Raw genomic sequence first — 24,614 nt, forward strand, 5'->3', positions numbered from 1 at the left:
AGAACTCAACCCAAAGCAATCATAGATGTATAAGGTCAGAAACAGCTTGCAAAAGCACACCATCATTTACTGGATTGATTACTGGAAATAACAGAACCAATTTCTAAAGCAGAGGACCACCCAGCTCGAGCCTTGGGCGGTCCTCTGACCGAGGTTTCTGCGTGTTAAAAGGCAGTTTTCCCATTGTCACTGTCGTCTTTGAGGATTGTTGGGAATAAAGTGTATCCGTCGAGACCAGGCCTTTTTGGAAAGTGTTATGTGATGATCAATAAACACCCGATTGGTGATCAGAATAAATGGAAACAACGTCATGATTGGGCGAAGCAGCGTCCTAAAAAGACCCAAACGTCCACAAGCGACAATGGAGTCACCCTATTTGTTGTTGTGCAAAGACTTCACTGCTGTTTTTTTTTTAATCTAAGCTTTTACACCACAGCCCAAATGTTTTAGGAAAATAGGTTATAACTTTAAAGTGAGCTTTCACAAGAGTATAACGCCACAATGTCTAATTCACAACTCAAATTTGTTGCACGCCATCAAAGTTACCGCTCTGCCGCTAGGCTACCTATCAGTATTCTGTTCCTTTTAGTTGTTCATAAAATATGTTACTGCCAGACGATGCGAGATGCCACTCCGGGTTTTTACTATTTAAAGCTTCTCTTTAAAAGCAGTGGCAGCTCTGGCCTGCAAATCTTCAGAACTACCAGCGCACAGGGTGCTTTTAAAGAGGTCTACGGGGCCTTGTGTAAGCTGGGTGCACGTGTGTGTACTCGCTGGGAAGGGGAGTAACAGTTTAACTACTGTATCGATTTCAACAGTGCTAAGGGGTTTAGGCATCAGTCCAAGGAAAATGGGGCAGGGGGGGGGGGTGTAAAATAAAGCAAAGTGGGGTTTGTTTGTCCCTGGTTTTAGCATGCGCCGCTTTTCTCCCAGGCTTTGAATCAGTGGCTAAAGGTCTGTGGCTGCCCATTGAAGTTGTACAACTGCTGCATTGAGCGCTGTATGGCTGCATGCACTCCGCAGTGCTCCAGTGATTGATGTGTGAAGAGGGATTAGCGAGTGGGAAGGAGAGAGGGAGGGAGAGGAAGAGATGCTGAATGGGAAGGGAGAGAGCGAGGCCAAAAAAAAAAACATGTGGATGCAGCATGTGTACAATAAAAGAGGGCAGATGTCACGTCTTTGGTAGGGGCCAAGACATCCTGGGGTGATGCCCTGCCTACGGCCCTGGCATGCCCCTGAGATAAAGCTGTGTTAGCGGTGAATACGCCTGTAAGACATTTAATGACGAGCAGCTGCAGTAAAGAAAAATACAAAATCCTCCCAACGCCGAATATTGAGATAAGCAGCAGCCAGGTAAACACTCGTTTGAGTGTTTACATTGCATTTCCCAGCAGGAAACATGTTTTTTTTTGTTCAGAGGGAGGAAGGGGGGGATGACATTATCAGACAGATTTTCAGACAAAACATTTGCTCTGACATTTCTGACATTTCCTGTCAAGTGGAATCTCACCGGCTTCCATTTTGCTTCACCGGCAATTGCAAACAACAGACAACCTGTGTGTCCGTCTAGCTGCGCTGTCTAGTCGAGGCATCCGTGTGGTTTTTTTTCTCACTCCTCGCCCATCACGCTCTACCTGCCCTCCCATTGCTCTGTCCCTGACATGGGGGGGGGGGGGTCAGGAGGAGAGTCTCTTCAACCGCGAGTGTAAGAGGGGAAGAGGGGGGAGGACAGGTAGATTGGGTGGACCTGAGGTTAGATTTGAGGCATTCAGAGTAAAACGGTATCAGACGAGGAAGGGGGCAGTTCATGTTTGAGCCCCCCCCACCCCACCCAACCCAAATCCCATGTGTCCTGTCTGAGGCTCCTGGAATCTGCTGATCCCTGGGCTGCCTTCATCATCATCATCAAGGTGTCGGAGGGAAGTGCCTCTGTAAATATGTCATTGGCTGCAGCGTGCCGGTGTTAATTATGCGGGCGTGTCTTTGCCTTGCTTTGCGTCAGCATCGCTGACTGAGTCCTGTTCTCCATCCACCTCGCAGCCTCATCCGTTACTACAGCTGCGCCACAATAACGGCCCTTTATCCTTGAAGGCTTTTCTTTTCCGGACATCACCTCGGCCTACTTACACTCACCTCTCCCAACGTTGTGTCACGCCTTTCTCTTCCTCCTTTCAATTTCCTTCCGTTAAATGGGATTATTGTGGTGGGTTTCATTATAGTCTCTTTTTGTCATCCATCTCGACACCAATCACGCTTTCAGCAGCTCTCTTCTCTCTGTTTATTTGATCGTCAAGGACAATGTGAAATAGATGAACGGTACAAAGAGAGCTTTGCAAGGACTACGCTGGCTAAAGTTACATGCAGTTGCTAAAAGGTGTGCAAAACAGTGTAGAGACAGCATCACATAAAAGGTGTCTTGCTTTTACAGACAGATGTTTTTGCATGGTTTGTTTCGACTACTGTACAGATGAACTAACACTTTACCAGCTCTCTGCCTGCCTCTGCGGTCCCTCGGGCATTTCCATAAAGTTTTACGCTCTTAAGAATGACCAGTGGCAAAACTCCGTGCAGAGACAAAGGCTTGATATTTAGGCAACACACACGTGTGTGTACTGGCTATATGCATTGGAGCTGGAGGTGTGTGTGTGTGGGGGGGGGATCCATAGTTGTGTGCCAAAATTGCAGGTCATATCAAGGGCAAGATATACCAGTGGCCAGAACCGATTGAATCTGGTGCAGACAATGAGTTGAGTACCTGCAGTGGTTTCACCAGCAGTCCTCCGTGTCGTTATTTATCACGTCTCCATTCAAAACCAGTTCAGCTGTGTTTTACTGACACTTGGATTCCTTTCACAAACATCTATATTTAATTTTTTTTCATAAAGTATGCTTGCACGGCGTGTATTTTGTATTCAGAGATAAGGAGTTTCTTTTTTTTGTGTTCCCGCACTTAGCATCCGCAGAGTAGCCGGTGGTTTATTCTTTCCTGTCTCTTCTCGAGTGTCTCCTAAATCCCTCCCAGTGGGTGCTGCATGCGCTCCGACCGACATTCTGAGCCCCCCCCCCCACTGGCAGGGAGCAGATACATACAATACAAAAACGAATCTGAGATGAAGATCAATAAAAGCAAAAGTCACCCAGAAATTGCAATTGATGGCTGAAGACGCTGGGTTCTTTTTTGGGGGGGGGGGCATGGAATCGCGCGCAGCTCGTTGCACTCGAGGCTCATTATTATTCTGTTTGATCATGTGTGTGTGTGTGAGTTGTGTTTGGATGGCAACATTTTGAATTCATTGCCTGAACAGGATAAATAATGTGAATTACATCAAAGGGTGGGGTCGCGTTCTGTCACTCAGCCAGATGATGTTGACATTTTGTCGTTTTACACCCACCGCTGTCTCATTAATGAGATTCCATTTACCTACAGCATTTCTTTTCATTTGCTTTTTCCCTTTGCACAACGGCAGTACGCATAAAAAAAAGAAATGCTGCTCGCTTTAGGCCGACGCCGTCAAACTGCGATCAATTCCGATTGGATTAGCAGCACAGCGCTTTAGATATAAATCTGTCAGGCTAGCGGATTCCTCCAAAGTAAGATTATCTCGCTAATATTTGAAACGTTGAAATGGAGCTCGCCAAAGTTCGGCCCGGAAGCACGTTGCCTTTGCCTTTGGCTGTCATTCAGTTATGATGTTTGTACACTCTATTCCCCACCACCACCACTGATGTCTACCCTCCAGCTGGAATTTTTCTTCATGCTGGAAGCATTCAATTCATTGGATGACCGTCTCTTCAGCACAGCTTTAATCTTGCATTAAATCTGTCATTCGTATTGTTCTTTTGATTAATCTCTTCTGATTGAAATGAAATTACGCTGCAGATATAACGACACACCTATAGCCATAAATCAAATCAGTTCCAGGCATGCAGCCAGTTGACGCTCCTGATTAGGTTTCTAGATAATAATATCATTGCCAAAACAAAGCAGGACCCTCTGCTTATACATTCTCACAGGTTAATAAAAGGGAGCCTCTTGTCTCCGTGCAGCGACGGAACACAATTAGAGATCCCGTTTGTTGTTTTGTGCAACACAAACTCCATCCGTGTAACGATTGCCTTAACGTGCAGCAATAGGTCAAAGCAGCACATTCGCTGTGAGAACAGCAGTGGGCGTTTGCATATATCAGGGAAGGTGGACGGCGAGGCTATGCATTTTCAGACGCGTGTGCGTGTCCGTGTGAATATTCCATTTGTGTCGATGAAGTCACTTTTGAAAGCAAAGTGAATCTTTATTGTGTTTGCACATCCCAGAACTCAGACAGACATTCATCTCTGCCGCCGGCTTGGCTCTCGGGTATGTGTGTTTTGCGTTCGCCATTGAGCCTGTGACTCAGTGTGTGAGAAGAGGTGTGGGCTGAACGTGTTGACCCGGTTATCGTGTTGTGCAGCGCCTGGGAGTGGAGGCAGAGTGATACAGGTTTTAGAATGCAAGGTGCCGACCGAGCTGTGAAAATGGGAATTGAGCAGGGAAATGGGAATAGATCCCTGTTGGGTTTTTTTTCCATGCTGTTTGGAACATTCAGCGTATGAATTCATCATTTGCTCACAGTTTTTTTTGTGTGTGTGTGTGTGTGTGTCTCTGTCGTTACGTGATGCGATGGGGAGCATCCTTTCTCTTAAGTGTGCGTTCGTAATGGGTGATGTGGAGCGGTGTGTGTGTTCACGGTAGCGCGTCTCGCACACGTCTCCAAGCTGCCAGCCTTGGAACTGAATTGAATTAGCCTAAATAAAGTCTGGTGGTTGGAGTACAGGACACTTGAAAGGGAACAGCTGAGGGCTTGAACTGAGGACTGTCTGATTCTGAGACAGGATGTTTGAGCACAGCGATGCTAAAAAAAAAAAGAGGCATATGACCGAAAACTCGTGAGAGTTTTTGATCATTGCATGTGATGGGCAATGCGCTGCAGCCCCCCCCCCCCCCCCCCCGCAAGGCTTTCTGGGAGAAATTAAGAAATGGAGCCAGTTCTGGAATCCTCGGCCGGCCTAGATAGCACGGCGGCGGCAGCAAGCATTAATGCGATTACAGCTTTGAGTGGGAGATTCTCGTGGCCAGTTTTCTTCTGCGGCATCATTCGTTTCGTCTCACACTTCATGTTCTCCATCGGCACGAAAACAAATGTGCACGTTCATACCCGTGAGCAACAGGCAGCGACGACGTGGCTGCGTATTACACACACAACCGCCAGCAGCCAATGCAGTAATAATACACATGAATATATAAATCCATAAACATTGGAACCAACTGGTATTTACTCTGGCGCGTCCGCACAGAGATGCCTAAGCGTGCGCTCGCGTTTGCATACATTTGGATAAAGAGAGCAGGCATAATTAGTCTTTATTTAAAGAGATGATAAATTACGATTTCGAGGAGCTGGCACTTCTCTCTGCTCTGGAGTTGGAAATTCTTTTGATTAGCATTCTGTGGCGTTCATTACAATTCTAAACCCTATCTCATTATTTTAGTTATCAAAACCGTGATTTCTCAAAGACTCGTCTTTCATTTAAACCTCGCAGCTCCCTCCGGCACGCTCCCTGTCCGTTCAGGTCTGCATCGCCTTGTATTTCGGGCCTAATCTCTCGCCGGATTCCGACTCGGCTTGCTTAACACGTCTTTGACTTTGTGCGGCTATTTAAGAAACCTTGAGATGCTTCTTAGCCCCTCGCTGCAAGCAGATTGGTTTCATAAAGTCACCGTTTATTAAACCTCAAGGCGAGACAACAGTAAATGCCTATTGAGATATTGAGGTCATCTTGTAGGCAGGGGGGGCGGTAGAGAGAGGAGACAAGCTGAGGTGTTTGGCGTCATGCTGTGATTTGGCAGAGATCTGGGCAGAGCCAGGTGTCTCAGTGGTGCTCCGACTCCAACATCACTGATGTTGGAGGTCATCCGTTCTCTTCTAGCAGGCCAAGCCAGTTTGCAAAATGACTTCTCGCTCACCTGTGTCTCGAATACGCCTCGCCGATGCAGAGGTCATATTTCCTCTTCAGCCAACCTCTATCAGGATGCGCGTCTGTTCTGGTGCGGGCTCACGCTTTGCTATGCATGTGGCCTGTGCTCTGTGTGTGTGTGTGTGCACGCGCTTGTCTGCGTCTATGTATGTGAGACAGCGTGTATTGGAAGGCAGGTTGAGCATCCCTTCTGTCGCTGTTGCTGTCCCTTCATTTCACGCTCCGCCAGCTCCGCGTGAATCCTCTTCCCTGGGCTCATTATCAGTGCTGTTCGCTGATTGTGCACACCACCAGAATGCAGGGTGAAATCAAATCATTATTCAAGTGCAGGGGGGGGGGGTCAGTGCAGACGTTGTCGCTCTTTGGTTTAGTATATGTATATTACTTTCCTGTCAGAAATGACTAAGGAGCAGGCAGCGTGCGTCTTCGCCCAGCTTGTTTTGGAGAGCTAATCGATACTCAGGCAACTGACCTGAGATTGATGAACACCGGCAGCGCTTCTGGTGCCGTTATTGGACCCTCACTGGTCTCCTCTTGCATCTTTCCTTGGCAGGGTTCGGTGTGCAGGGAGCAGAATTCGGACAGCAGCCGGACAACATTACAGTGCTGGAAGGAGAAAGCGTCGTTTTGAGGTATTGCTCCATCCTACACCTTGCACCTACTTAATCGCATGAAAAACACGTTTGTTCCCTCCCCACCAGCCATGCGGCTTTAATTGCCAATTCTCTGTCATATCACTTCAATTATGCATCCCACATCGAGCCATATTTACCAGCTCCGTCTGTCTCCCCGCATGTCGAATGATAATACTGTCAGATGTCGCGCGAGTCATCCGGACTGTCTGCAATCATTTCCTTTTAGACCTAACAATGAGGTTGCACCGGCCAGTGGGCGGACATCATCTGCATCCAAATAACGTACCTCTGCACATCCCCAGTCGCAGCAGGAACCGAGCCAACTTCATTTTTTTCCTGCCGAGTAGATGTGATAAAAATACAAATATTCAAGTCAACATTTCTCTCAGCTTGCATTAGTCTTGTTTCCCTCGATAGAAAAACATGATACTCCACAGCCAAACACAGTTCTGTCAACATCAACAAGTCTCAGTTTGCCTTATTATTTTGTATTTTTTTTGCGGGGGGGGGGGGGGGGGGCATCATTTTTTGCCTTTATTTGATAGAGCCAGCCATAGAGGTGACAAGAAATGCAGGAGAGGGAGTCGGGGAATGACATGCGCCTAACGGCTAAGGGAGGAATCAAACCCACATCGACGCTAGAGGACTGATAGCTTTTTTTTTGGGGGGGGGGTATCTGAGCCCCAGCAAATCTCACCGAAAATTGGAAATTGACGATGCAGGTGGAAACCGCGTGTCCTAAAAAATAATGAAAACGAGAAAAGGACTTGGAGAGCGCAGACCTCCGCCAAGCACCTCAGTCCCCCTAGATTGTGATTCACACCAGAAATAATGTTCCCACATTTATTTTATCTATATATTTTTGTATCTTTTTAACCACAAAAACAAACTTTAGCAATTGGATTCACTTTGATATCATTGTTAGTTTAGAAGTTATTCACTAAAAGCACACTTTCAGCAATGGAGGATTCTTCTGGATCTGTAGATCCGTATCTTTAGAAGACAACAAATCCATTTGTCCACAGCTAATTCCACAGCATCTTGGTAAAGGCCAGCAAAAGCAGAACCTGCTAGTAATAAGATAGCTATTATTGATCCAGGATCTCTTCTGGATCATCACCCAAATGTAAATGTAAAGGTGTCCAGAGGTTATCCAGGTGAGTCGGCAGAAAGTGAGCGAGGCTGGGGTCAGGTGGAGTTACGGCAAAAAAAAAAAAAAACAGGAACAAGTAGGGAAGCAGACAATCTGGCGACGCGCTGTGAACTGGGCCGGTGTTATATTCAGAGTGGAGTGAAGGTGGCTCGATTGCTGACGGCTGGCAGGTGTGCAGGTGAGCGGTGACTCCGGCTCCGCCCAGCTCCAGACAAACACACGCCAAGGGGAGAAAAACAAAAGCAAACAAACACACTAGGATCCTGACACGTCCGTAGCTTTTTAAGCCATGTCAGACAGACAGACAGACAGATAAACGCCAGCCTCCTTGGCGAAGGTAAAAACTGCTGCTTCAAACTGCGCTTGGAGGTTTGAGTTGAGTCAGGAGAGGCATGGTGGAAGATGGTGTAGTCAGATGTGTGTCTAAGTTTATTCAGCACTCGATAGCCCACAAACAAAAGAATAAAGAGTTTTATAATTGAACTCCATTTTCATGTAAAATCACTTTTGCCCAAGTGGCACAAATAGCTGCGTCGTGCATGTTGTGCCAGCTTTGATACGGTCCATTAAGAGGAGGCACATTTGATGTTTATTTTTTATTTTTTTCGTACTTATTTCCTCTGGGCCTGCAGTCCAGTACAGAAGTGATTAATTTTAAAAATAGATTAATAGAGCATTTGTACACAGATAATGAATTTTTATGGTGGGATTTTTCCGCTCTATTGTCTCCTCGTTTAAACCCATCAGCCGCAAAGTGAATCTTAATCAAAATGATTGTTTTGCTCTACTTTTCCTTTATTTTCTTAGATGCTAAAAGCATCCCCCCCCCCCCGAGTCAAGCGTCAAGCTGAACACCGACCACGTGCCCACACTGACATTAATCCAAGTCGTATCAATTAAACATAAGGACCACAGACAAATGTCCTCGCCACCGGTTGAAGCTGGGGAAGGACACCTAGTGGCTGAGACAAGAACTTGAAGTCACACGTTGACATCGAGGCGTCATGTTTGTGAAGCCCTTCGATAAGCAACAAGTCTGGATGTTCACTTTTATATAGTTTAACTTGCTTCTATCCGTTCTTATTAACATTAATCAAGAGTATCAAGCAAATGACTGGCCGTGAATCGTATGCATCTTGAAGACAATAAAAAAATAGGAGAATAAGGATGGACATTTCTCAAACCAATGAATTTATTTTGTTTGATTATTTTTTGTTTATTTGGTCCATTTTGCACCACATTTTAAAGCAACAGAAACACAAACCAGCAGGTTAACAACCCAAGGTGAGAAATATGCTGTAATGTTTAAACGATCTGATATTTTGACCAAGAAAATTATTTCGGACAGAAGGTGGCCTACTGTCACCCATTGAAGGTGACAGTAGGCCACCTTCAATGGGAATGGTGCACACTCATTAGTGGTGTGCAGAGATTAAATCAATGCACATGCTTCCATGTAGTATAAAATATGTGGGGTACCTGATTGCTTTGATCATAAGCTGTGGCCGTTACAGTCAATGTATTTCCATTTAATTGAACGCCTATGGGGAATTGTGGCTTGCCAGATGTTAAACATGTCATTAAATTAACAGTATGTATTTGAGAATGGTGTCCCATCACACGTTTGCATCAATCCTCTCTTTGTAGCCTTATGGATGCTCGTCAGTCACATGTAATCTTTATTTCCATTAATTGCACTCGTGTGGATATTTGTATGTAAAAACGCCTCAATAGTATATAGTGGCAGCCCTAAAAAAAACATACCTCCAAGCCGGTCTTGATCTCTCCCAGGTGTCGGATCGACGAGGAGGTGACCCACAAGGCGTGGCTGAACCGCTCCAACATCCTTTTCACGGGGACGGATAAGTGGTCGCTGGACAAACGTGTGACGTTGGATAACACTAACAACAGGGACTTCTCCATCCGCATCGAAAAGGTGCAAGTCACCGACGAGGGGCCCTACTTTTGCACCTTCCAGGCCAATAATGTCCCCCGCATATTTCACGTCTACCTCATTGTCCAAGGTAAGCAGCGGAGCGGAGACGGAATGGGAATCTGCTGTGTGCGAATATTTATTACTGTATCCAGGATGTGTCCCGGCTCGTCTCTTCAAAGCATCCGGATTCTGCAGATTTGCCAATGTGGCTGAATAATGGACGCAGCGTTCGGCGCAGACTTCAGTTTGTGGTTGTTGTTGTTGTTTTATTTTTTGCACAATTTGAAAATAAACACAACAAACAACAAGGACGACAAATAATGTGCATTGCATGGAAAGACAGAACAACCCCGATGGGCTCATTTAAACACTCCGCTATAATAACACGTCAAGAGACACAAATGTACACAGAATATAACTACAGGTACATGAAAGTGGTAACTCATAAGATGTGTATCAGCAACAACACTATCAATTTTAAAAATGAATGAGCGTATATCTAAAGGATTATTCCCTTCACTTGAATGCATTTTATAAATGAAAAGAAAGACTTCAAACATATTGATGACGTAAATAGTCGGACACCGGAGTTTGCTCAATAAAAACACAGATGAGTTGTGCGACTCTGGTCGGGTTACATTTCTAGCAAAATAAATGAGCATTTTTAATCAGTGAGTTTAGATTTTTGTGAAAGCAAATCTTCAAATATTATTAGGTTAATGATAAATCATTCACATAAAGAGGGAATAATAGTGGTCCAGGAATAGACCCCTGAGGAACTTCACATCATGAATATCTATTACATTCTTGCATACATCAACATCATTGTTGCAAAGGGGGAGTTCCAGAAATCAGGTATGGGTCAAAAACCGGGTATAACCAAGACAGGCAGGCAGACAGGCAACATCAAAAAACAGGCAGGGCAGGTAAACCGGGAGTCAGGGCTGATGACAGATTAGCTGCAGGTGAGCCTGGGAGCACAAGTGACCGGAATGAGCTGAGGAGGAGGATCTGGAAGACAGGAGAAGTTAATGCATGGAAAAGCACAGGCATTAACAGGAATTCAGAAATATTCTCACGACCAGAGGAAAATGTTGGAATTTTGTGAACTAATTTGTTAATTAATTCAAGAAGTGTAAATCCAATTTATCAAATTTCCGTCCCAGAAAATTTGTTTAAGATGTCACTGAAGTTGACAAATATTTATGTATTGAGATTTTCAATAGGGTGGTGATAAATAATGGCAACAATAAGCTTCTTATTCTGCCTACAGATCTATTCTTTCTTTTGTAATGAAGCACATTTTATTTATGAGATTTATAGAGTTATTTACTCTTCTGTAAATCGTGTTTGTGATGAGATTTTTGGGTGTTTGAATATTGATAAATAATGAATGTATTTTTTTATAATTACTGGGAACACTTCTTATATTCAGATACAAAAATTATAAAGAATATAATAGGAGACCTGGAAATAAGTGATTAAACTGAATTTCATTATAAAGCTACAGTGCTTAGCGTCACAAAATGATAATACGTTATAAATAAATAAAATTGGATCTGGATCAACATTGTTAGTGTCAAATAGAGGCCGATCAAGAGGCTTAAAGATCTGGCTTTCAAAGCCAGATTCATTGTCGTCCGGAGTGTTTGTGGCCTTGACGTGGGTTATGCATAAAATAATGAACTACATGAAATAATGAACTACATTTTGATTATTGACCTCCCTTCGAGATGGATTCTGAGCAGTCGGACGAACAATAAGTTTACCATCGCTCAAATATTCATGCCTTCCCTGTCTTCAGTCCTCATTGAAGAATCAACGGAGTTATTAAGTTCGCTTTCTTTTCTTGTTGTTCAAAGTTCTCTAGAATGAATGCGCTGGAAACAGTGAAATATTAAGACTCCCAAAAATACAAATGATGTAAAGAGCGGATTGGGGTCTTCTCCATCTATTCACAAACAGAAACGTTATAGGCCGGACTCCATTGGGTAGGAAACCAGATGGGCGGTTCCAAGGAAATAGGAAGTACAATTATGACTCAGAATATCGTTGAAGCTTTTAATAAATGCTTCTGCTAAACTGCCTAATCGCGTGTTTAGTCAGTTCAGAGTGTAGTTCTGTGTATTGTTTGTAATTTTAGCTCCATCCATTCCCTTCCACTTCTCCGCGTTGTGGGTCACGGGAGTTGCTGGAGCCTACGGGCGAGAGGCGGGGGGGGGGGGGGGGGGGGGGGGGGGTACACCCCGACTGCATCGCCAGCGCATCGCGGGGCGACGCATTTTAGGTTTTATTTTAAAGTTTTCTTTTGATTATTTTATGTTCTGTTTGAATTCAACAGCTTAGTAGTTCTTGATTTAAAAAAAAATAGGTAGATTGCGTGTACCGGTGTGTGTGTGTGTGCGTTTGGACCTGGACTCAGCCATCGAGTCAGGAGCTAAGTGAGTGAGGGTCTCACTAATCTTAGGTGACTTGATCCATCGGCGCTGGACTGCTTCCAGGACGGATCTCAGAATTCTTACCCCTGCATGTGTCCATTTTCCTGCACATTTGTTACCATATAGAAAAGAGAGAGCCCATTCATCACCGGCAGAGTGAAACCGAAGCGTCTAACAGGATGCATTGCAGAAACGATGTCCGCCACTTACTAACAGCGTGCACGTCGCACTGCAGCCAAAGCCTTGTCTGCAGGGTCCGAAGCTTGGCGCAGATGACCGTACAAACCTAATTCCAAGTTCCCTGCAATTACAGTCCTAGCTTGATATCGCACAAAATAATTACACCCTCAAGTCAGCGTATCGAGCAGGAGCGGCTTCACCGCCACTCCAATCTGTGCTTTATCGCTGCAAGTATTCAACTCAAGCAAGATAGAGGAAAAATAGAATTCTCATTACATGTCTTACCCCCCCCACCAAAAAAAGAAGCCATTTCAGGGCCAAGCTCATTAAAAACAATGATAATGGCCCATTTAAATTCAAGCACCATCTTGTTATTAAAACAACGACACACGTAGCTCTTCGTGACTTTGGGGCAAAAAACACAATTCAAAGGTGGTCCTTCACTTCAAAAGTAGAAATGGGGGGGGGGGGGGTAGCCTTACTGCCTCTTGTACAAATGTGTTTCTTTTAAGATCAAATCAGATTAGTTGCAAGGAGACGGCGATTTTAAAGCCAATTTGCAGTCATTTAGAATTCGATGCATTTTAAATAGACGGTCAAGCATATTGTTGCACAGTTGAGCAAGCACTCAAGCACAGATCATTAATCAACTGATTGCCTGTCTGTCTTTGGTGCAGGGATCTGAATCCTGCTTAATAGGCTGTAAGTCCATACCGTATCAATAATTCATGAAGCCAAAGGGGGGGGGGGGGATTTTGAGGTCATATTCTAACGCAGCAATCTTGTGTTTCAGTGCCGGCCAGGATCGTCAACATCTCCAAAAGCGTGTTGGTGAACGAAGGCGAGAACGTGAACCTCTACTGTCTGGCGGTGGGTCGGCCCGAGCCCACCGTCACCTGGAAAGACCAGAAATGTGAGCTTGCCTCTTCTTTGTTTGCGCCCCTCGCACCCAGAGATGCATTCGCAGCTTCGCCTTAATCCTCCTTGCTTTCGCGTTCGCCTCTCGCCTGCTCTTTTCTTCCTCCGCTTTTATATCTCAGAGGCTTAACGTTCGGCTCATGCCCTCGTCTTTATCTGCCAATTTCCCCACGTCGTCATTTGCGAGCCCGGATGTTGAGTCCATTCCCATCGCGCGCTCGCGGCCTTTCATTTTTCCTGTGTCGCAATATTTTGTCGCAAATATCCACACATTATAGATAATTATCCCCGATGCGCCACCTGTAATCATCGGCATCTGTCTCCATCCACCCAATCAACTGGCGCTACAATGCCAAACAGCCGCTTTTGGCAATGCGTCAGCTATTTTTAGCCCCCGTCGCCGTGTGCAATCAGAGCTGGTTCAGGGTGGTCAGGATGTAAGGCCTGATAGATGAATTAAAATGCATCATTTTATCAGTGTAGCATTCATTCCTGTTCTGCTCAATTATATCAACATTCATGCCAGGAAAGCAATTACTCACTACATGGCCTCTAGAGATGGTGTGATTTCACATTTAATTTTATTAAGCATCCCGCGTTTTATTTTATTAATGACTGGACCCTCCTCAAATAGTCTCTGTTGTCTGTTCGTCCATCCATCTCCCTGCCACACCTACCACGATGTTTTTCCTTCCCCATGCATCAGAATAGCAAAAAGTTTTGCACATGGGTACGTCCTTATCTGGCATTGTGGAGTAATAGCTGAAGTAACTGTCCAAGTTTAAGACTGTCTTCCATTTGTAGGACAAATTTAGCAGAACCTTTTGAAGTATTAAGCTCCCAGAAAGTCCATCACTGGTTTCTCTCTCAAAATCTGTCAAACATTTTTTATTTTATTCTTTGCCTCTTGATGCCAAAACGTGCTACGCCGCATCTCCAGACTGTCCTCTGCGAACGATCCAGGCAGCGTCCTGAATTCTAAAAATGTCTTTAACACTTCATGAAACGACTGCAGATTGAAACCGGCGCTGCATCCTAAGCAGGTAAAATGAACGTGATCACGGCTTGCCCTTGGTGCCCGCTTCTAATGGCAGGGCATCGTTCTGCAGGGGGGGCTGATGATAACAACCCATTCATTTGAAACGTGTGTGTGTGTGTGTGTGTGTGTGTGTGTTGGAACAGGGACACGTCTAAAACATGCGAGGCTGTTGATGAATGCATGTTTTTTTTAAGTCTTAAATGATCATCTTGTTCCAGGCAGCTGTGTTGATGGAAACCCCCTTGATTGTCAGTCTCGTGGTCCATTCTTCATCCTTCCTCCTCCTCCTCTTTCTCAAAATACCCAGTCCCGAGTCGGCGCTGTGCGGCAGCCACAATTACGACTGTAGCGGCGGTGTTGTGTCAACCGCGTGCGAAGAAAATTGCTAGAAACAGAATAACCAACTGTGCTCTGACTCAATATTCCTCAGTGCCTCGTCTTACTGCAGTAATTGTTGGCATTAAAGCGCCCGGAGCTCCATCTCGTTTGGCCGGCGTGGTTTCCTGATAGGACGCGTGTTATTCTGTCGTTTTTGGGCTTCCTGTCCCGAGCAGCGCTCCAGGAGCGAAGCGTCAGTTGGAAGATAGGAACTTCATTAGAGGGATAAACTCCTTAGATGAAGCAGCTCATTTTCCAATAGGCACAACACACAGAACAAGCAAGCAAAATGAATTCATTCACACACAGACAACGACTCCCACAGGTCTAATTATCATAGTAATAACAGTAATACCCAAAGTATCTGTGCGTGTATATATATATATATACATGAAGGTATTAAGTTCCAACATCAAATCTGTGATATTGAGATTTACGCAGCGGATAAATTCCAACGACACATAACACATGGATTATTATTTCACACTTTTCATCTCAGAAAGTGAATAAATAAGTCTTTGGAAGGCCGGTTTCGCATCAATATCGCCGAAGTCGGGGCTAAAAACCGTTTTTTCGTTCGCCACATAAACCGGGTGAGTCACACAGACAGCAACAATAAATAGCTCGAAGCGTGAACGACTACTCGACGTGATGTAATTATAGTCTTCAGTCGATAATACTGTACGTCTTTGGGCTTGTTCCACTGCGCACGCGTTGTCCTTCTGCGGACTGCCGCCGATGGCGAGCTTTCATCGTGCGTCACCTCCGGCGGGGAGAAAAGAAAAGCATGCATTGATGCGCACCTGCAGTAAACTCACACAACCTTGCATCACAACCTCGGCGCAGTTTATCCCCGCAGCGTTTTTACCACCGTAAGCAGTAATCCTACCTCTCCTACCCCCCCGCCATCTCATCACACCTCGTCTCCCCTCCTCCACCCTAACCCCTCAGCTTCCAGAAGGAGAGATTGGGCCGCATTGCTATTCCGTGAGAGTCTCTGCAACTGAGCCATCAGTGGAGAAAAGGGGGGCGCGGGGGGGGGGGGCACAAGCCCAAAGAAACATCAAGAAGCTACTAACCATCTGCCCCTATTACATCAAGGAGGAGGGAGGAGGAGGAGGTGTGCTTCAGGAGCTCCTTGTAACTCGTCCATAAAGTTCCTGGAGTCCTTCAACACAAACAAGGTGAAGCTGCTTCACTTTCACCGAAGATCCAATCCGTCGCGCCCGTCCGCCCTCGCCGGCATCCGTCAGCGGAGCCCCGGGGACGCGTACAGGCATTCTGTCTTCTTCAGTTAAATACACCAGCGCTTCAGAGCCTTATCATCCGACACGCCGTCCCTTAAAAGACACAGAGGCGCCGAAGCAGCATGAATGAAATAGCACTTGCCGAGCTGGGGAGTAGGAGGAATACACTTCAAGTGTAATATATATATGTATATAAATATATATGCTGATCATATTTGACAGGGAGTTTGTGATTTAGTATGAGTTGTGTTGCTGGTACGTGTTATGTGGATCCAGGTTGGCAACAGGCAGGCAGGCAGAAAAATAAAGTCTAAAAAAGGAGACGGGAAGAAAGAAAAACATGAAGGACCAGGAGCTGGATGGAGCTGCCGCTGCAGGGACGATGAAGGGGAGGAGGAGGAGGCAGGGGGCGGACGAGGAACAGGTGTGGTTGGATGACACAATGAATAGCAGGTACGCGGTTTGGGTTGGTTCAACACAACCGATTTGTTCAACAGCTGTGGTTAACTTTAGTATTGATGAGAAAGGCACAAGCATGGGAGCGAAAACGCCATCCACAAGAATGTCACGGCTTCCCATCACTCGGATAACGCCATTTGAATCCCGAGCTGTGGAATGGCAGGAAAATGAGCCCCGGCCTCAGCCCGATTGGAAATGTGAACGTCCTCCACAGACTTTATTGTTGGATTTATTAACTATCTGCAATAGAAGGCAGTAAAAAATGGTGATCCCGCCGTCTGATAGCAATGATTAACTGTCGCGGTTAATAAATGTGTCGAGATCGGCGAAGCTAGAATGTATCGTTTGTGAGATGCGCTCCAGACAAAAAGCCATGATGGACGGACACACTGACAATTATATCGCGCCGTCATTCCCATGATGAAGGATGGCGACGATGGCGAATAATTTTACAGGGTGTCAGTCGGTCTTTTCGTCTGATTTAAAATGACTTTGGATGAATGAGAGGAGCCGAGTGAGAACAATAATTGACCTTTTCTGTGATTCACATTTCCCCTTTTGGTTCTGGAGAGAACTTTCAGCAGAGAAGGTTTGCCTTGTTTTTGATGGGAGGTTTGCCTTTTGATGGCGTTTTCCTGATTGTTAGCAGGATTACAGAAAAACCGCTGCGTGGATCTTGATGAAGAAAACTCTGAAGATGGGTCTTGGTCTAGCTTAGATCCCACTCAATTTTGAGAGCGATCCAGATCCAAAAAAACAAATAAATCTGAAATTTTCCATTTGCTTATAATCCTTTAAAATGTGCATTCAATTCTCTCACTAAAAATCAGTCATAAAAGGGAACGATATGCACTATCATGCAAAATGTCTTCTGGCTCTGTTCCAGAATAAGGTCAGTAGAACATTAACATTTAAACTCCAATTATGGATTCAAAAATCACTTAAAAATAACAGCAATCAACTCCGATTCACTTTTACTTTTGATGGTTGGTGTAAAGATACCAAGAACAATTTAGAACCTTTTGATGATGATCCAGATCACCATGTGGACGGTGTACCCCCCCCGCCCCCCCATTCTATTCACACACCTTCTCTCAGGTGCAGTCCAACTATATATATGTGGCGGTCAGGAGTCAGCCTCCTTCAAATGCCATAAGTGCGCTATTTTACAGGTCATTGTAGGAGTGCCGGAGATATGATCTCCCACCAAAGTGAGGAAAGGTGTGCAATGCCGGTCTAGAGATCCCAAGGGGGAGAGAGAGAGAGAGAGAGAGAGCAGCAGAATGAAATGAATGAAAGCAGCATATTACATCGCACAAAGGCGGATCAGACGTCCATGAACGCAGCAACACACATCAAAGAGATCCTCTTTGACATCTCTCCGTGTTCTGCGTTTTAGTGTTGCTCTTTCTCTTCTTTTCCTCCGCCTGCGTCGGCTCTTTCTCTGTATCTGTAGGAAATTATCTCCCGGAGTATCTTCTCGCATGCTCAGTTGTTCTCTCTCTCTTTTTTTTTCTTTCTTGGAAATCATATAACAGCCCCGGGTGTAATTTTCTCCAGTGCTCGTTGTCTGATTCTATCTATTCCTACCCCTCTTTTCCCATCTCTGCCTTCGTGGCTTCGCCCCTGCGGCGTATAACTGGCTGTGCTTCCTGGTTGACACAGTTGTCACCAGAGAGCTGTATTTATTAATCTAATGGAATGAGTGAATAACGTTGTACACCCCCCCACCCCCCACCCCATCCCTGCGTCTGCCGGTGCACAAGCAGCAGTTTGTCACTCAGCTTCTGCTGCTGCGGCTGCAAATAATCGTCTCCAGTTCAGTAGCCGCACTAATAATCCTCCAGTATAATCTTCAATTAGAACCGCCATGCTAATCTCTGACAGGAATAATCACGCCGTTTAGTTCCTTTTTTGGTGTGTGTGTGTGTGTGTGTGTGTGTGTGTTTGTGTCGGTGTCAAATGTGCTCAGGAGCCTTTTGTGTGTTTCCGAGGTCCACTGATTGACAGTGGTTGTGCGTTGGGGGGGGCTTTGAAAGAGAAAAGTGAGCCGCAATTTAAGAGCTGGATTTCCTTGTTAGTCGGTGAGATTATATATTATGTCGTGTTCCACTGTCTGACTTCTTTAATGGGGTAAAGGCGAGGTGGAATATAAAAAAAAGGGGGCCTAATGGTTTTGGAGGCGTTGAGACAGCTGGCTGCTGAGTCTTACAGAGAAGAGGAGGGGGAGGAGGCACAGTCTCATTCTTCTTCTCTCGCCGCCACCCTCAATTTAATAACACCTCCAACATCCATTCCCTCACATGAAGGAGCAATAACTTGTAGTTCGTCCCTTCGACTCTCCCCTCTGAAGAGAATCTGTGGCTGCGTGTCGCCTGAGGAAAAAAAGAGCGAAAAGTGTGAGAGCGACTAATTTGGTTTTAGGGGCACCTGGGATTCTGTCAACATCAAATAACAGGCAAATATTCTTCACACCAGGTAATATAGTGAGAAAGGCGTCGCCCCCGGTGTATCCGCCGCTTTGAAGGAAAGTTTGCAATTCCCACCGATGCCATAAAGGCGAGTGTCAGTGCTGTTGAATTATTTTTATTTACTTTGCATTTATATTAACTGCTGCTGTAACCAGCCAGAGGCCCTTAAGGTTATATAATTTATAAGACAAATATGAAGGAAATATAATCACTAATCTCCTGATTATTAAAGATGGCACAAAGTGTCATCCTTTTCTTTTATCCGCCTCCATCACAGCGAGTTGGAGAAACTTGATTTGATTGCTTGTTTTATTTTTGTCTGTAACAATTCTTATAAATGCAAATTACATTTTGCAGTGGGTCTTGATCCAAGGAGGAATAGATTTTGAGGTGGCTCCTGGTATGGATGCTGAATCAGGATCACTTTGGATTTTTTTATAGACAATTCTTTTTGTTAAATCCTTTTTGCCGGGAGTAAAACAGAGTAGTACATGTGTGTAAATGAGAAGGTCCCAGGGGGAACAGTGAGGTCACAAGGAATAGACGTAAAGAAGGTCGAGGACTTCGGGTACCTCGGGTCAACGGTGCAGAGTGATGGAGAATGTAGACAGGAAGTGAAGAATCATGTGCAGGAACAGGTGGAGTCAAGTATCAGGTGTGCTCTGTGGTAGGAGAGTGTCAGCGAGGATGAAGGGAAATGTCTACAAGACAATGGTGAGGACAGCCATGATGGACGGCTTAGAGACAGTGTCTCTGAGGAAAAGACAGGAGGCGGAGCTAGAAGTGGAGGAGATGAAGATGCTGAGGTTCTCCTTGGGAGTGACCAGGTTGGATAGGATTAGAAATGAGCCAATAAGAGGGACAGTGAAGGTTAGACGGGTTGGAGATAAGGTCAGAGGGGACAGACTTCGATGGTTTGGACATGTCCAGAGGAGAGACGGGGACTATATCGGTAGAAGGATGCTGAGGATGGAACTGCCAGGGAACAGGGCTAGAGGACGACCCAGGGGAAGATACATGGACGTAGTGAGGGAGGACATGAGGGTGGTTGGTGTTGGGGAGGACGATGCAAAGGACAGGGTGAAGTGGAGAACGTTGGGTTGCTGTGGCGACCCCTGACGGGACAAGCCGAAAGAGGGAGAAGAAGTGACCTTTGGCACTGCCTTGTGTTTATAGATGGGTTGGTGAGCGAAGGGGAGTTCCTCGACATCACCGAGATTAAGAGGCAGCAGGCGGAGGACTACGAATGCATCACCAACAACGGAGTGGCTCCGCCCGATCAGCGCAAAGTCACGGTCACGGTCAACTGTAAGTAGCCCCCTCTGAGCCACGCAGCATCCTGGGGGGGGTGCACTGGACCTCCAGTGTTACAGCACAATGATGCATTAATGATGTTTATGCAAATGGAACGGATGCATCATTATTTATAAATTCATATATCTTAATCTTGTTTTCTCCTGGGGAGAGTTTCGACCTTACCTCAGATGTACGTTAATTGGTGACTTCCCTCCTCCCCTTCTCCCCACCTTTTCCTCCGGCAGACCCTCCCATGATCACAGATATGAAGAACATGCCAGCGCATCCGGGCAAGACCGCCATCTTGCGCTGTGAAGCCATGGCGGTCCCACCGGCGTCCTTCGAGTGGTACAGAGACGAACACAGGTAAGACCGGCAGAGATGCAAACGTAGCCTTGGCCGCCGCCCATGCGCCTGACCTCTGGTCCTCCTAGTGGCTTCAGATGATCATCTATGTTTTTGCCATCTCCGAAGAAATATTAGCTTGTTGTAAACCACTTTTTGCTCTATTACCTGGACATAAACACGTGTGGGGGAAAAAGGTCCCAGGGAGCCCGGAAGGGTGAAGGCGATTTGTCTCGAGGCAAAGCAAGACACACAAGTACTTAGACGAGCTTTGGCCAGACAGACAGAGCTGTTAATGGAGTATAATGGGCCCCAGCAGGAGGTCTCTGCTATTTATGGACTGTAAGGCTTTGCTATTTGTACAAGGCTGAGACAGATTCGATATGTGGAGGGAGGGAGGGAGGCTGTGTTGCATGCTCATCTCTAGAGACGATGGGGGAAGGAAGCCTCTTAGCCGCGCTGAGTCGCTAGGTGTGATGTTGTGCTGCGTTATCGCTCCTTTCCTGTCACACTTATTTTCGCCTCACCTTCCTTCGCTTTGCCCCCCCCCCCCCCCCTCCCCCATCACCGCCACCCAGGTCGGTACAGAGCGACAACAACCTGAGGATCAAAAACGAGAAGACGCGCTCGCTGCTGCTGTTCCACAACGTGACAGAGAAACACTTTGGCAACTACACCTGCATGGCCTCCAACCTTCTGGGGGCTTCCAACGCGAGCATGCTCCTGTTTCGTAAGTCGACGCTAAACTACGCGACATGCTAACGTTTATTCGCATGTGAAAAGTCAACGTGAAACATCCACCGGCACAGAAGAGTTTTACAAAGCGACGCCCCCGTCTCATTTCTTGTTTTGCATGCAGCATTTTCTCCGCCATCCCATCCCTCCTTCTGCCCTGCCATTTTTGTTATTCTCCGCCCCATTAAAGCTTTGCCTGCCTATATTGCCGTCCTCGCTTCCCATCCACGCCTTCACCCTCCATCTCTCGCTCAAACACACACACGCACACACACACACACACACACAAGCTGTCGCCGTTCTCCGTCCCGTAACGCAAGATGTTGTCATTTCACTCCAAGCCCAATTCACATTAACTGTCCCCAATGAGCGATTTCCTAGCCGTCCATTTCCCATCACCCCCCCACCACCCCCACCCCCACTCTGTGCATACGGCATCACCATCTTAAGTGGGTCCTTCATCTATCCCCTTTCTTCTTTCATTCCTTTGCCCATTATCTTGGCCGGTCTCCCTTCAATGACTCACTCTCCCCGTCAGACACATACATCTTCAAGCTCTCTTTTTCCACCGCTGCTGCCTCGTCTGTCAGCCAATCTCTCCATCATCTGTCCTTCTGCCTCCTCGTTGCTTCCTAATACCCCCACGCCCCCTGCACCCCGCCACCATTTCAGCACAGAAAACTGCTTTCTGTTCTGGACCATGCATGGAAAATCGGACCATAATCGAATACATTTAGGGCATTACCATCCACGCTCCGTCCCATCGGCGTCGTCGGCTTCCCTGAGTTTGTGTTCCAGGTTCTGTTCTTCTTCTGTTCACAGCTTTTAAAAGGTGCCACATGTAGCGTTTTAAGAAAACAACCCACTATCACATTGAAATTGGCACATTATTGTAATTACCCTCAACCAATGAGGCCATTACTGAGAACATTAGCCGCCCGATCCAGCTCCCACTCTACTCCGTCACATTAAAGACGTAGGGTTAGATTTTAGAAAATCTACTAAACTGACTAATGGTGCAAATCAGAATGTGGAATTATTCTTTTCTCCAAGGTTGTTGCACTTGTTCTTTCAACCGTCGTGCAATTCTGTGTCCCAGATTTCATGTTCTTAGTGGTACATATATTGAATAACGGCGACCGACTGATGTTTGCTAATGCAGATGTCAAAAGGTCAAACCAAGTCCAAGCAGCGCGTAAATGAAAACGCAACGTAGAATGGCGGCTTAGTCTTAAACCAGCCTCCTCTGATGAAGGTGGCCAACATCCTTCAGTTCATTGAATTCCCGTCGCCGTCTCAAATCTTTAGGTCGCTCCTTCACCCGGTGTGCAAGGCGGAGGAAGATTAGAAACAAGAGGCCCCATTTAGGCGCCTGTATTTTTCACAGCGGCCCGATTTATGGCACACACAAATGGACCAGAGCCGTCGTAAACGTCGTTAGCATCGCTCGTTTGACAAGCCGGGCCTGGAGGTTCATAACATGCGTGTTCCAACGCTTAATAGCTTTGCAACTCGAAATTAAGGAGGTTATCTTTAGCAGACCTTTCCTGCAGTTCTCGTTTGGAGCTGTCAAACACAGGCGCTAATAATAACGTTCCTGACGTTCCATTCCGGCTTTCCGGCTTTCCGGTTCCAGGCTGTTTGTGTTGCGTATAGATTTGTTTTAATTGTGCCACGTCTAAATGGGACGCGGCCATCATTATGGTTGACGTGACGCGATTAAACGTCCATCACATCCTACAGTACTGTTTTTTTGGATTTAACTGCACATTTCTCCCTCCCTCCCTCCCCCTCCTTTTCTTCTCTCCTTCTGTTTTCACCCAGGACCGGGGGCCATACAGGGGCGGGGGACCGGCTTACATGCAGGAATGGGTGTCAGCATGTGTATTTGGTTTTCCCTCTCGGCTTTTCTCCTGCTGAAGGTGTAGAGGTGGAGCTCCTCCGCCTGGAATTCTACCTAAATATCCCCCAAAAAGCCCCGTCTCCCCTCCCCTCTCTCTCTCTCTCTCTTCCCATAATGAAACGGAAGAAGGAAATTAAATTCTTTAATTACGAATCCATCACTGTGAAAAAAAAAAAAGAATATGCATTAATCCAGGAGCCATTGAGTCATCGCATAAAACACCCAACCCCATCACTCCCCTTCCAAAACCTCAGCGCCCTCTATTTAATTTGGAGGTCAAACCATCGCTTCCTCTCTCGACCACTTAGTCTCTCTCTCTTTCTGTCTCCCAGAATGCCTTGCAGATTTTGTCTGACTCGGTGCTTCCCTCCTCGCCTCATTCCTCCTCATTATCACCAGTCGGCCGGTGTTGATAGAGAGTGTATATTAATGATTATTGCGTCAGCGATCAATGAGAAAATAGATAATCTGACAACTGGATGATAATTTATGTAATATACTACGTAGACTAATAACTCATCTGCAATGTTTGCCTTATGGAAATGATAAAGTCACAATATTATGGTGGATATTTATGGAAATTATAGTCATAATGTGGTTCTTGCGGTCATGTGACCTTTTTAAAAATTGTCCAATTGGTGGCCATGTGAAGTGACACCCTGTGATCACACACACTCTCACACACACACATGCACACACAAACGTATGGATTTAACTGTGTAGCAGTGAAGCTGCTATGAATGATGTCAAAATGTATTTTTAAAAAAAGGTGGGTGGTGACGGTGAACTACCCCTTTATGTAATTTGGGGGGGTTCTAAGGATTAGCATGTACACACCCTCACTGCCCAAACCTTTTTACCCCGCCCCTATGTTAAGCGTGCTCTGTCTAGTCTCCCTTCACATCACTGTAGTGTTCTCTGCTCCGTGTCAACCTCCACCCCCCCCCCAGTGTAAATATACATCCAACTCCATCTCCCATGAGCCTCCAATATGCTCCAGTTCCTAAAGCAGCAAGAGACTGTCCCCTGACACCAACACCGCCTGTTTCAAAGCTACCGCTCCATCCTCTGTCGCTTGTTGATAGCATGTACCGGTTAGAGATGTACCTGTCGTTGAGTCCAGACCCCCCCCCCCCCCCACCCCCACCCCGCATTGTGTCTGTTTTACGCTGCAAGGTTACCTGCTTTTACTTTTTTGGTGTTAATAATAGTACAGATGATGATGATGATGATGTTAATAAGTATTTGAATATGAATAGTAATTCCATGTGAGAAAAAAAAAAAAAGAGGAAACCTGAAGGTGATGAGCTGTGCGTGGAGAACACAAACCTTTTTGTACTTTGAGAAGTCACACACATTATGGTGGGGCGAAAAAAAACCAACCAAAAAAAACCCGTAACGTTTTCCAAGTGATGTGCTCTCTTTTGCCATGACAAGCTTTTTAAAAATACATTTAAAACAGTGTGAGGGGA

At 45.9% G+C, this 24,614-nt stretch overlaps 1 protein-coding gene across 1 annotated transcript in view; it reads left to right on the forward strand.

The window, feature by feature from the left end:
- iglon5 (IgLON family member 5) overlaps window positions 1-23,167 on the forward strand; it is an 81,535-nt gene extending 58,368 nt beyond the window's left edge. The window contains exons 2-8 of the mRNA XM_068759114.1: window positions 6,563-6,641; window positions 9,589-9,821; window positions 13,145-13,264; window positions 20,040-20,171; window positions 20,405-20,525; window positions 21,083-21,234; window positions 23,064-23,167. Of these exons, the coding sequence (XP_068615215.1) occupies window positions 6,563-6,641; window positions 9,589-9,821; window positions 13,145-13,264; window positions 20,040-20,171; window positions 20,405-20,525; window positions 21,083-21,234; window positions 23,064-23,167 (941 nt within the window). The remainder of the gene's footprint in view (window positions 1-6,562; window positions 6,642-9,588; window positions 9,822-13,144; window positions 13,265-20,039; window positions 20,172-20,404; window positions 20,526-21,082; window positions 21,235-23,063) is intronic.
- The last annotated feature ends 1,447 nt before the right edge of the window (window positions 23,168-24,614 follow it).

This window comes from Brachionichthys hirsutus, chromosome 3 (genome assembly GCF_040956055.1).
Source record: "Brachionichthys hirsutus isolate HB-005 chromosome 3, CSIRO-AGI_Bhir_v1, whole genome shotgun sequence".
NCBI lineage: Eukaryota > Metazoa > Chordata > Actinopteri > Lophiiformes > Brachionichthyidae > Brachionichthys > Brachionichthys hirsutus.